This window comes from Simochromis diagramma, unplaced genomic scaffold (assembly GCF_900408965.1).
Source record: "Simochromis diagramma unplaced genomic scaffold, fSimDia1.1 OVJJ01000683.1, whole genome shotgun sequence".
Classification (NCBI taxonomy): Eukaryota; Metazoa; Chordata; class Actinopteri; order Cichliformes; family Cichlidae; genus Simochromis; species Simochromis diagramma.
In genome coordinates this window covers 821,515-834,641 of record NW_024387158.1, presented here as the reverse complement: position 1 = coordinate 834,641, position 13,127 = coordinate 821,515, and the positions used below count along the sequence as shown (strand labels likewise).

General features: G+C 38.4%; 1 protein-coding gene across 1 annotated transcript; it reads right to left on the bottom strand.

Moving 5' to 3' along the window:
• Positions 1-257: 257 nt before the first annotated feature.
• LOC120744333 (G protein-coupled receptor kinase 5-like) lies at positions 258-12,777 on the bottom strand. The gene is made up of 16 exons (XM_040048646.1): positions 12,513-12,777; positions 11,829-11,909; positions 11,622-11,734; positions 10,443-10,520; positions 10,201-10,298; positions 9,341-9,433; positions 9,129-9,192; positions 8,630-8,770; positions 6,073-6,263; positions 5,958-5,995; positions 5,372-5,461; positions 3,132-3,340; positions 2,712-2,849; positions 2,252-2,389; positions 2,041-2,172; positions 258-1,958 (listed from the first exon to the last, which is right to left on the bottom strand). The coding sequence occupies exons 1-16, from the start codon at positions 12,565-12,567 to the stop codon at positions 1,803-1,805; spliced, it is 1,815 nt and encodes a 604-aa protein (XP_039904580.1). The 5' UTR covers positions 12,568-12,777; the 3' UTR covers positions 258-1,802.
• Between the last annotated feature and the right edge of the window lie 350 nt (positions 12,778-13,127).

Genomic DNA, 13,127 nt, shown 5'->3' with positions numbered 1-13,127 from the left:
TATCTATGATGTACAAAGACTAATTTATACACAGTTTCTCTCCTATACTGTGTCTGAATGAGCTGTAATGAATACCATCAGTCACCCACCAGCAAGGAAAATGTTCAATACCACTGGGAAGATTTTGACCCCATCCTGCAACAAAAGTAATGGTGAGGAATTCATGTCTTGAAAAAGGTATTTTTCCCAAATTAGAAGTCAAATTTAAGATTAAATTTATAGCTTTTATAAAGTTTTACAAAAAAATATATTGCCTTACAGAGAGTGAAGGTGAAATATATTTTATAACCTATTAACACACAGGGTACAAAAAAACAGTATAATACCTATCATCTGAACAATTTATTTATTGTAAAAGAAGAGCTTTGTGGAAAAGTTACAAATGTACTTTATCAAAAGTCACTGCCTGCATTTTAAAACTGGCCACATCAAAATAAACATTTTAAAAATTGTTGTAAAAGCAAAAAAAGTTAAAGTTGTCCACAGTCACCTGCAGCCTCTTTCTCATTCACTGGCCACACTGCTCTGTTTCAGTGTGCAGCTTTCACCACCTCTACTCTTCAGGCCTAAAACCCATTTGATTTTGCTGCGCTCCCACAGATGTCATTCATTCTTTGCTCAGATTGGTTCTCCAAGCTCTGGGTGCTGCTCAGTTTAGCTACAGTTCCCCTGCTGCTTCATGCAACCAGTAACTCGCCTGGTTGTGTGTCCATAATCCATTGCCAAACTAGTTTAAGCTGAGCATAGTTGTCTAAGCTAACCAAACACTTAGTGCTGCCTGTAGCTAATTGTGCCATTTGGAGGAAAAAAACATCAAGAGAGAGCAAAGTGGCAGCTAGTAAACTTCCACAATGATATCCCTAGTATTTGGCTTTGGTGCGGACGGCTGCAGTTCGTCCCACTCCCACTGTAGAGTAGAACAGAATAGAGTAGGCGTCCATGTGAAGCTCAGCCTGTTGTGGAAGCGAGGCCTGGTTAGCAAGCAGGCGTTTCTGGTTAACTATGCTCAGACCATTTCCCCTGCGGAGGAGTTTTTCTCACACGTCCCTGCTTGGATACGTTGGGCATTACTCTGTGAAAAGTGCTACCTAGTTAGTTGGCCTTTCTATTTTGGAGCCTTTATTGTTTCTGTTATATCTTCCCCTCTTCTTAGCAGAGATAAGGCATGCCCTTAAAGGTGCTCAAATTGTGCTGAACATGACATCTAATTAAATATCTCTTTTAAGCTCCAAGATTTTTCTAAAGGCATCCAAATAGATGCTTAGACTCTATTAAAAGTTGGATGGCTGACAATTTTCCCCAACCTAAATCTTCATTTGTGTCCCTGAAAGATACCTGAGATAACACTAGGTCCCCCTTGCCTCTTTACTTCTACCAGGAACCTTGCTTAACTGCTGACTTGGCTTTGAGTTTTTATGTTTATGTCAAATATCTGGTTCAAGCTTGCTTTTTTTAATTTAAAAATTATTACAAGTTAATGTCTTGATGCATGCTCCATCCAGGTAAAGAAATCCCAAAAGGTCTGAACACGTCTGGACGTCCAGGTGACCCATTTAATCCAGATAATTCCACATAATTTATTATTAAGATGACATTTATTATATTGGAATTGTTAAAAAAAATACTAGTACTATATACTATATATACTAGCACACTTGTTTAAAAATTCAAGTACTTTTTAAAAAGTTGGGATGGTGTAAAATTATTCATTTGTTTTACCTGAGAGAAGCAGAAAATGCTAATACAGATTAGGTGTAAGGAAGACAGTGAAAACACAAAATAAATGCCTGCTGTGCTGCGATTTAAAGGGAAGAACCCTTTGATGCTACAATGACTTGTTTTTTGGTGTCTTTGTTGTAGACTTTCCTGGGATTCAGGGCAGAGTTATGTATTCCTGATGAGCTGTAGCCCTCACTGGACAACAGGTTCTCTCTGCTTCCGTCAGAATCTGAATGATGCTGTTTGAGTGAAAAGAGGAAAGATATCTTCAGCTTTCCACAAAGGGCACACATTTTGACAGAATGTATTTTATGTCCTTACGTTTTTGCGAAAGATTCGGCGCAGCAGGCTGCGTTTGGGGCTCTCTGGGGCCTGGGACCAGTCGAGATCTGGAGATGCAGATCCCTTAGGGCCAAAAACATTCAGTTCTTCAAAACATCCCGTTTCTATTAGCTGCATGGAAGACAGAGAAGGAAGGTGAGGTTTGAAGCTCTTGTCTGGATTAACCCTGGTAATGTAACCTAGAACTTGCCTCATTTTGCCAAATTATGGAATTGCTTCCTGTGTTGAACTGGGAGTAGAAGAAGCTGTCAGTCTGGTCAAAATGGACTCCTTTCACTGTAGAAAATTCTTCTATGTCCTGTACATCAGTGCAGTACACCTGACTGGGCTAAAAATAAAAGACCACATGCAGTGAGTACAAATTTAAATGGCTTTAAGATTGTTAAAATGAACACTTCTACATTTGATCAGTTTTTATTTAAGTACTTTACATACTCTTTAAAAACCAAAGTCACTTGACAAGATATTTCTTACATCGAAAACACTACATCCAGCTAAATGGAATCCAATTTAAATACATAAATGTAATCCTGTATGTATGTATACATATTCAAAATTCAAATTCATACACACACACACACATATACATACATATCTAGATATCTGTCTCTATCAATCTATAGATATAGATATCTCATTTGGGTACTTACATCAGGTTTAAATGGAGGGTCAACGTGTCCTGCCTCCAGCATCCGAAAGTTGATCTCTTGGAAGAAAGGATGAAATTTTACATCTTTTCCCCCAGACTTCTGGGAGCCCAGCCTCTTTGTGGGGTCCTTGGTCAGCAGCTACAATAGTGGAAAGAAAGGTGTTCTCATTGCTTGAAGGATGTAATACAGCCTCTTCTGAAATTGGGGTTAGGATTTAGGCTGAAAAGCACATGTATGCGTAGTAAATCTCTAAGGTGCAAGCAACCCTGAACCTATCCTATTAGAATATGACTTGGCTTTTGGAAATTGTTGTACTGTCTTAACAATCTGACATACATCAGGGGATAAAGGTATGATGTGGATGAAAGAACATCTTCTGTGCATGCTGAAATAAAAATAGTTTCATTTTGAAGAACTCACTGAGGAGCAGATGTCTTTTGTCTCCTTGCTGAACTGGTTGCCATATTCTTCATGTTCATTCTGAATCCTTCTCTCCATTTCTGAGGATTTAGGCTGTTCTCCTTTGGCCCTGAAAGGGGGCCGACCTGCAGTCATTTCATAAATCAGACACCCGAGGCCCCACCAGTCCACACTCATTCCATAACGCTCATAGCCGATCACCTCAGGAGCTGAAATGGGAATGCAAACGAATAATCTTTTTATGCTTTGCTGCTGTTACTTATTGCCAAGGCAATATTCTTGTGTACTCTGTAAGTCTATATTTCCATGTCGTGAAAATTATTAAAAACCAAACCCTGACTAGTCTCGTAGTTCCTGCTCCTGAAAAACAACCCCAGAGAATGATGCTGCCACCACCATGCTTCCCTGTAGCAATTGCATTCGTCAGGGGATCGTTGCTGCCTAGTTTCCTCCAAACATGACACTTTAAGGATTTCAATCTTTGTTTCATCAGACCAGAGTTTTATTTCTCATTGTCTGAAAGTACTTCATGTTCCTTTTTGCAAAACTCCAGGAAGGCTGTCATGTGCCTTTTAATGACAATTGGCTTCCAACTGGCCACTCTACCATACAGGCCTGACTGGTAGAGTTCTGCAGAAATGATTATCCTTTTGGGAGGTTCTCCTCTTTCCACAGTGCAATGCTGGAGCTCTGCCAGAGTGAACATTGGCTTCTTGGTCAGTTCACTGACTAAGACCCTTCTACCCCGATTTAGATCAGATTGGCTGGAGTGCTTCCACACTTCTTCCTTTTACGTATGATGGAGACTGTTGTGCTCATTGGGAACTTAAATACCGCTGAAATCTTTCTGTACCTTTCACCAGATCTGTGCCTCAATAAAATCCTGTCTCTGAGGTCTACAGACAATTCCTTGGACATCATGGCTTCATGTCCCAGTAACTTTACCACAGGTGGAGTCCAATCAAGTCATAGAAACATCTGACCAGTGCACCAGGATGCAACTCACTTTGGAGTCTTATGGCAAAGTCTGTGGGTAGTTAAGTTACAGTTTTGTTTTGTTTTGTTTTTTTAATAAAATTGCTAAAAAAAAAAATTCAAGCTAATTTTTTCACTTTGTCAATATGTGGTATTGTGTGTAGAGGTGAAACAAATGAATTTAATCAGTTTTGGAAATAGGCTGTAACATAACAAATGTGGAACAAGTGAACCACTGTGAACATTTTCTGAAAGCACTGTAGACATAAAGTCATAATAGGTTCTTTCTTCCCATCCAGTTGACAGCATCAGGTAATTTGAAAGTTTTAAACTATTACAATACAAGAATTCAGAGATTCTACATTGGAGACACCAAACAGCCATCCTATCAATGCATGGCACAACATAGCAGGACAAGACCAGCTAAAGATCTGCACCTAAAGGTTAAAGGTCAATCTTTTGAGGATGCCAATTTTCATATTCTGAACTGAGAAGACAGATTGTTTGAAAGAGGAGTAAAAGATGCCATCTATTTTCACTGTGAATGACCATCACTGAATAGAGGGGGTGGCTTGTGACACCAACTGTCAGTCACATACAATGCAATTTTAAGATCTATTCCCAGGTGCCTCAGGTTTCTGTTAACCTCAGGTTAATAGGGTGAGCCAAGGTATCACATTAGTTTCTCTCAAAACCTCTGCTGGTCATGATCCATGCCTTTTTCTCACCTTGGCTCATGTGACACAATTAATAGTGGGTCAACAACCCTTTTAGTGACAAGCCCCACAAGGATTTAGATACCTGGGACTCATTTGGTTTTAGAACTGAAGACGTTTTCTGGATGAGAGGTGAAACATCTTCAAGAAACTTAAAGAATTCCAATTCCTTTCTTTCAAAGTTCCTTAGAAAATAGCAAAATCACCATTTGCTTTGCTTTGATTTTATTGACAGTTGTTTGATTTTTTGTTTCTGTTGTTTTTCTGATGTGTTAAAACAAACAATCAGGTCTACAAATCACCAACTCCCAGCACAATGCAAACTGCATCATAAACTTAAATTTCAATTAGTGACTTTGTGATGGATAAACTTACATAGATAAACTCTATGTAAGTACTTAAGCAGTCCATCCATCTGTGTGCAGGCCAGTAAGCACCACTGAGAGGTATGGATAAAAGTCATACAATCATAAAAATAAATTGCTTTGTTTTCCAACACACTCATATAATCTAGTGATTTATGTGGGTCTGTAGAAGTTCCATACATACCCATATAGCCTAGTGTGCCCACCCTGCCTCGTACTAGACTCCCCTCAGACATCTTCACAGCCAAACCCAGGTCAGAGATGCGGATGTGTCCTTAATGGAACAAAAAAAGTAAGATTAACTGAAATGGCATGATTGTTGAGATTATTTTTCTCACATACTTTCACTTTTGCCCTGTCAAGTTAGGCTTCACTTTTCTCCAGCTGATACAATGGGAAACTACAACTGTTGCTTTTATTCCAAGAATGAAGGAACAGGTGTGGAAGTTTCTATAAATAGATAACAGGTTTTTTTACTTCCTCAAACTACTTTTCTTTTTCTTTTTCTTTTTTTTTACCCCTGTCAAAATACAATCAACACAGATTTTTCTTGAGAGCAGGTGGATGCTTCTGATAGGCTGCGTGACCAAATGTGTGGCATTTCAAACAGTCAGATTATTTTCAGAGTTAAAAATAGCCAGAAAGTAACTGCCAGCTTTTGCTATGTGTGGATGTTGGAATGCTATCTGCTTGGATGTTACTGTAGTACATTTGAGGCTATTTATTGTACATGAATGATTAAAAAAACACTGTTTTGTAGTTGCGCATACCATTGTCATCCAAGAGAATGTTCTCTGGCTTCAAATCTCTAGAAGAAACACAGCATTTAAAAACTTCTTTCCGACTAGTAGAGATGTGATTTAATGCATGTAGAAATACACTTACCTGTATAATATTGACTTCTGGTGGAGGTGAATTAAACCACAGCAGACTTCTGCAGCGTAGAAACGTACCCTGTCTTTGGTCAGACCAGGTGACCCCATGCGATGTATGTGAAACCCTAGGTCACCGCCGTTCATCATGGTCAAAACCATACAGAGATTGTGCTTGGTCTCATAAGCATATGCCAGATTCACCTGAACAATAAAAAAATAAAACAAAAATAAGAAAACAAAACTCACTAAGGCATCAGCAATACTATAAATTCAGCTTTTACAAAATACTTGAAACAATTCAGTATAATTCAGTGTAGAACACCACTCGCTATGAAAGAAAGCCAATCATAAGGATTAAACATTATCCTTAACCTCCTAGGACCTGGCATCCACATATGTGGACATCACATTTTGGGTTATTTAGACCAAAATACTCAATTTTGCTCTATATCCACTTACGAGGACATTATACTGCTACTGTTCTATCAAAATGTTAAATGAATATCCTCATATGTGGCTCTCATTTTTCTTAGAAACAAAAATCAGGTAAAAAAAAAATAAATCTGGTAATTCTTTGTTTTTACATTCATTGGGTCCCAATCAGCCCAAATATCAAAGAGAAATTAAAAATGCATGTCATGGAAGAGTTCCGGTCTTAGGAGGTTAAAAGAAACTGCAAATACACATTTTAGAAAAATGGAGTTGTGCTCACTGATTATAAAAACTGGACATCATTCTAAAGGAAAATAAGACTATTTGATCACGAAATTCATCTGAATCAGTAGATCAGTATAAACAGAATTCTGTCTGACCGAGGTTGCTTTTGAACTTGTTCTCTCCCTGATTATTTTATACTCAGCTATATTGCTGAGACGAGGTATAGTGGCACCAAGAAAGTCCTTGGTTTGAATCCAGTCCGAGGCCTTTCTGTGTATAGTTTGCATGTTCTCTCTTCATCTGCATGAGTTCTCTTAGAGTTCTCAGACTTCCTTCCACAGCTCAAAGATGATGATGAGTCTGAATAGTTGTCTGCCTCAATGTTAGCCCTGTTAGTCCAGCCTCTCATCCTGTGATGGATGCGATAGGCTACAGCCTCAATGTAGTGGATAAAAGCAGAAGAGGATGGATGGATGGATGGATGGATGGAAGAAAATTGATGGATGGATGTGTGTCAGAACATGTATAAAACCTGTTGAATGATGTGATGAGTCTCTAATTAAGCATATATAAATAGTAGATTGACTGGTTCTTATTAAGTACTTTTCTGCCTAACTTGAGCACTCAAGGATAGGTGAGTATGCAGACAGGAGCGACCAACCTTCCAGTTAATAATTGACCTGCTCTACCTCCTGAGTCACAGCCACCTCTTCTGTGTCTTTTATAAAACATAGAGAAGAGTTCATGTCCATTATCCCTATCCCAACTGTGATAAAGTGAAAGATGGGGTATACCCTATACAGGTTTCCTATCGGTGTCACAGGATGAACTTCTCTTCACTGTAAAAATACCTTGTATAAACATTCAGTAAAGATCATTTTTGTTAAATGATTTGTTCAAACATTTGGCAGCTGGAGTTTTTAACAAGTGTCAGTTATGATGGAATTTTAAAGACTATTTTGAATTGCTTATTAATGTCTAGTTCGGTGTGAGCTTAAGCTGTCTTTTATCCCGCTGGGGCGATTGTGGCTCAAGAGTTGGGAGTTTGCCTTGTAATCGGAAGGTTGCCGGTTTGAGCCCCGGCTCCGACAGTCTCGATCGTTGTGTCCTTGGGCAAGACACTTGACCCTTTGCCCACCTACTGGTGGTGGTCAGAGGGCCCGGTGGCGCCAGAGGGCCCGGTGGCGCCCGGTGGCCCGGCAGCCTCGCCTCTATCAGTGCACCCCAGGGTGAGTGACATCAACACACTGTTGATGGCAAATCAACAGTGTGTGAATGTGTGTGTGAATGGGTGGGTGACTGGATGTGTAAAGCGCTTTGGGGTCCTTAGGGACTAGTAAAGTGCTATACAAATACAGGCCATTTACCATCTTCTTTCTCTCTCTCTCCCCAACCAGTCGCGGCAGATGGCCGCCCCTCCCTGTGCCTGCTGGAGGTTTCTTGCTGTTAAAAGGGAGTTTTTCCTTCCCAGTGTCGCCAAAGTGCTTGCTCTTAGGGGTCCATATGATTGTTGGTTTTTTCTGTGTATCTATCATTGTAGGGTCTACCTTACAATATTAAAGTGCCTTGAGGCAACTGTTGTTGTGATTTGGTGCTGTATAAATAAAATAGAATTGAATTGAATTGAATTGAATTGTAGTCACAGTGTAACTCAATAACAGTGTATATGTTTATTTTAAAGAAGAAAGAAATATCAACCATTGTAACAGTGTAGGTCATGGATTTGCTTTTTAAGAATAACCCAACTTTGCTTACACAGATAACACTGGTTAACAAACATACTGATTTAAAAAAAAAATGAACAAGGCAATGTGAAAACCATCACAATGAACAAAAACTAGTTTGACAATGTAAAAAAAATTGACAAATTAAAAAATTATGCAAATATTTGAAGAGCACAGCAGTCTCACCACAAAGCGACTGTCCAGTTCCTGTAGTATCTCTTTCTCATTGAGAGCCATGTCCTCTCTTTTCCTCTTCTTTACATGGGTTTTTTCCAGCTTTTTGCAGGCATACATCTTGCCTGTGGCTCTCACCTGACAGGCCCACACCTCAAGACAGAATAACAGGATTGTAAGACAATAACACCCTTGTGATAAATTTGTATCTAATGCTGTTGCCAGTATCAGAGCTGTTCAATATGCCAAAAAAGAATAGGTTGCTGCAAAGTGAAAGTATACTAATATATGTAAGGGAAATAAAGAGTAACAGAGATGTAGAACTGTGTTGTGAAGGTCTAAGTCCATGAATTCCCCCAAGGGAATATGTAAGTATGTATGTAAAATAAAAAATAAAAAAACTACCTTCATTTTGATACACCGTGGGTAAAGACATACCTCAAAAACATATACCATAAAGTGTCTAATATGCTAACACTGTGTCTTAGAGTAAATCCCAAAACATACATACCGCTCCAAACCCTCCTTTCCCCAGTAGTCTGTACTGTCGAAATGTTTGCTTCATGATAGGCTGCCTTGAAAGAGACAGACATGTTGTTTTCATTTGAAATATTTTTGTAAATACATTTTTTAAGAAGAACTGTAAACAGCAGCTACTTGGCTAACCACTGATCCATGAAACAATTCGTCTCATACCTTTGTTGGGCATACACATTTACTGACCTCTCCAACTGTTTCCATTGTAGAAAGCGGGCAAAGAACATGCTGTCCTGGTACTGGGTGAAGGGCTCGTTGCTGAGGTATTTATGTAGGTCTCTAATCCACAAAAGAAAGATGAACTCCATCTGCTCCATTGGTCAACAGTTTTCAACAGCATGTGCCACACTTTAGAGAACTGATTCTGAAAAGCAGTTCTTCTATTGGCTACTGGACATACTGCATATATTACTGTGTATATCCCAGTAATTTAGCAAAATTAGAAAAATAGTCATCACATCAGGCCAGCAAAACTCCAGTTAAGCCAGTAGTTAAAATTATATACAGTCAGTATAGTGCAGTGTTATGGTTAGATGCATTCAGATGTGTTTGATTTGAGGAAGATTTGGGCATGGATGTCCCAGAAAATTCACACCAAAATCTGACTGTGCAATACTCAAAGAAATTACAAAACACACAAAAAATACATCTCAGACTCTATAGGCCTCTGTTAGCATGCTAAATGTTAAAGATTTACAACAGTACAATTAGAAAAAGATCTAATAAGTGTTGCTTCCCAGGAGAAACTTGCTTCTCTCTAAGTAAAATATGGCATAGCTGAAGATAAATCTGAAACCCCTAAACCTTCTGGAACAATGTCCTTTGGACAGACAAAACCAAACTGGATACATTTGGCCACAAGGTATAATGCCAGATTGGTGAAAATAACCTTTTTCACCAATGCAACCACAGGACCTGGGCACTTTGCAGTCATTGAGTCGACTATGAATTCCTGTGTATACCAAAGTATTCTAGACTGCATTGAGTCCCCTACAAACTTGTTTTAACATGACCATCTATAAGCAGACCAGAGAGATATAACTTACTCCCTGCAGCCATGAAAGACATCACCACAGGGATTGAGCTCCAGACTCTGATTGCAGCTTCTTTCATGCCTCAGTAGGATGGACACACACTCACTGGACTGAGGGAACATGATACACTTGGATAAAGTGATGTGTAGCATGATATAAGAATTCTTGTTTCAAACTTCAGAAGAGAAAATAATGAAAGAAAAATATCCGCGGCTGTAAACTATCAACCATGTTTTCTACAAATGTTGTCACACCTGCTTCATGAGGAATCTCTGGATGATCCTGTTCCCAGACTCTTTCCTTTTGTCATCTGACTGAATGTCAAAGTTGTCCTAAAGAAGAAAATAGGTATTAAGATTTGCATATGTAGATGCAGAGTCTATATGTACAGGTTAGTTCTTCAAAGGGTTTAGACAGTAAAATCTAGTATCAGACAGAAGGTCTGATGTCAGTTTTTCTGAAGTAATTTGAGCTATTTACTGCAAAAAAGTGATCAGACATACAGATGCTCACACATGAAGCAAATCACCAGTAAATTAAATGATTTAGTTCATTCACAATCTGTAAGTCGTGCAATAAACTTAAAAAGATCTTGTGTCAATGAATAATTTATTGTTTACAAAATGTTGTGTAAACTCGGGCGGTTAAAATGTTTTAGAGAAGCACACTTCTCATCTAATTTCTCAGGTTTAATATTGCCTTTGAGACTACCTACTGTACCCTGGATGTGATTACTTGCCAGTTGAAGTAACGGTAAAAATATTAGGGTTTTTTGTTTGTTTGTTTGTTTTGAAACATTTGCCAGTGTTGCAGTGGTTAGCCACTTGATAAGGCAATCAGCTGCCGCTTAATGCTGGTGCTTTGAGTGTTTTGAGGGTCAGGCTCATTAGATACTACCTGTCCAGTAACACTTTGTTTCTGCACAGGATACAAGGTTATATGAGCTGTTGTATCTACAAGAGTCACCCTCTTGTGCACTGAAGTCCAAAATTTCTTTTTTACTCAATATGAATATACCAGAGTTAAATTTGGCTGATGTTTTTTTTCTTATCATTTAATAATGCCGCGGTGTCTCATGCATCATTATCCATCAGTAATCAAGAAAGAAAGAAAAAAATAACAGATGGAAATTCCAACATGCTATAGATTATTTTGATGTTATATTATATGTGTTATGGTGTAATTCTTCAAGTATATTTTCAGTTCTCAGTTTTCTAATGTTCTTCATGTTAGTTTCACATTTGTTTTGCTCTTAATCTCTTATCTCTCGTTTAATATTTTTAAAAAGCGCACTGCACTGCAATGTCATTACTTAAAACACACAAGAGCAATGCAACTCTAGCTTCTGAAATAATTACTGATATTTAAGTGCCATTATTTTCAATATTTTTAAGGACTCAAATTCCAGTAAAATAATTTTTCACAGTTTGTACCAAAGCATCTTGGAGTGAAATGTAGTTCTGCAGATCAGGCTGACTCCGACAGAAGAGCTGAAACAGTTTCTTGCCAATAGGCTGCTTCACACATAGACTATAGTAGTCTCGTTCTAATGGAGAAATATAAAATAAAATATATGGTGTGAAATCTCACAAAGAACCAGAACTTGTTCACACTATTGAAACACACTTGCAGATACACACCTATGTTCATGGCCAGGTCTTTGCACTGGCTAATGTGGGGAAAGCGAAGCATTTCTTTCCATTTCCAGCTCCTTCCTCCACCTACAGACAGTGAGGACACAGAAAAGGAGTTCTTTAGTGTTGTGAATATGCATACATGCCTATAACCAAAGTGCTGACATATTGAATAACTCAGACTGAGATGTCAATCAGCATGCCTAGTCCTTCAGGTTTCAGACAATAGCTTGTTCGACTACAGTGAGTGAACTATAAATAGCTCCAGGAACAAATTAAACAAAGCCTGTGGAACCACATTACTCTGCAACGTACTTTACACACTATCACTCATAGTTTGCGTCTCAATTTCCACACTCCAAATTTATTTCATGTCTCAAGTAACAGCAAGTAAATTTATGTTGCCTTCAGAGAGAATTTCACTTTATTCAGAAATGCTAAAATTGATAAACTGATTTATCCTAAACTGAACTGGTGAGTAAAAAAAACAGACTTAAAACTCATCATTGATCAGGTTTATCATACATCACTCTTCCACACTGTGACTGAAAAATCATTGTCCTGAGATAACCCATATAAGCACTACTTCTGATGGAGGTCATGTCCCAAATTGGGACATAAGTCAAAAATTGTCAGCATTTTAGCATGTCATCTTCTCATATAAACTTTCTGGATATAGAAAGTTCTTACCTTCTCTGGCTCTAACAAGAGCAGTATTTGCCGCAATGCTTTCTATGGTTTCCATGTAGCACTGTGCCTTTGCACTACAAGTTACCTTTAGTTAAGTACCGCACAGTATCCAGCTTTCATGCACAAAAGTAAAAATACAACTTCTCAGCAGGCCCAGTAAATGGCAACTATTATATTACAGGCTGCTGAAATAGCTAGTCGTGTAGTCTAACCTGCAGTACCTGTGAGTCACTAAAGAATGTGGGATACTTAATGTATGACAGTGCACTCCAAGCACAGGACACGCCCTAAGTAAGAGAGGAGGGACAAAACACAGGTGTAAAGAGCATAAAAATAAATCAAAAACTGTAGAGAGGTGATGGATTTGCAACAAAAGCAAAGCAGACAGAAAGAAAGAGTTATTAGAAAAGAGTTTCTAAATATTGACCATTCTTGATCAACAGGTAATCAGAATTTAATTGGTTTTGGACTACTTTTCAGTTCTGAAGTTACTCCCATTTCATGTCCAAAACCCTATTTTGACCAAAGTTGAACTTATCAGCTAACACTTGCAAGCTTGGTTAACAAATCGCATACATAAACTGTATGAGCATGATGCAATAACATCATAAAACT

What these genes read in the sequence shown, in the direction of transcription:
- LOC120744333 (XM_040048646.1), bottom strand. Translation starts at nt 12,567, where the DNA reads ATGGAAACCATAGAAAGCATTGCGGCAAATACTGCTCTTGTTAGAGCC. An exon ending in AACTGGACAGTCGCTTTGTG is followed by an intron (nt 6,264 to 8,629) that starts GTGAGACTGCTG and finishes TTTATTGTTCAG; the next exon opens with GTGAATCTGGCATATGCTTA. An exon ending in ACCCTCCATTTAAACCTGAT is followed by an intron (nt 2,390 to 2,711) that starts GTAAGTACCCAA and finishes TTTTATTTTTAG; the next exon opens with CCCAGTCAGGTGTACTGCAC.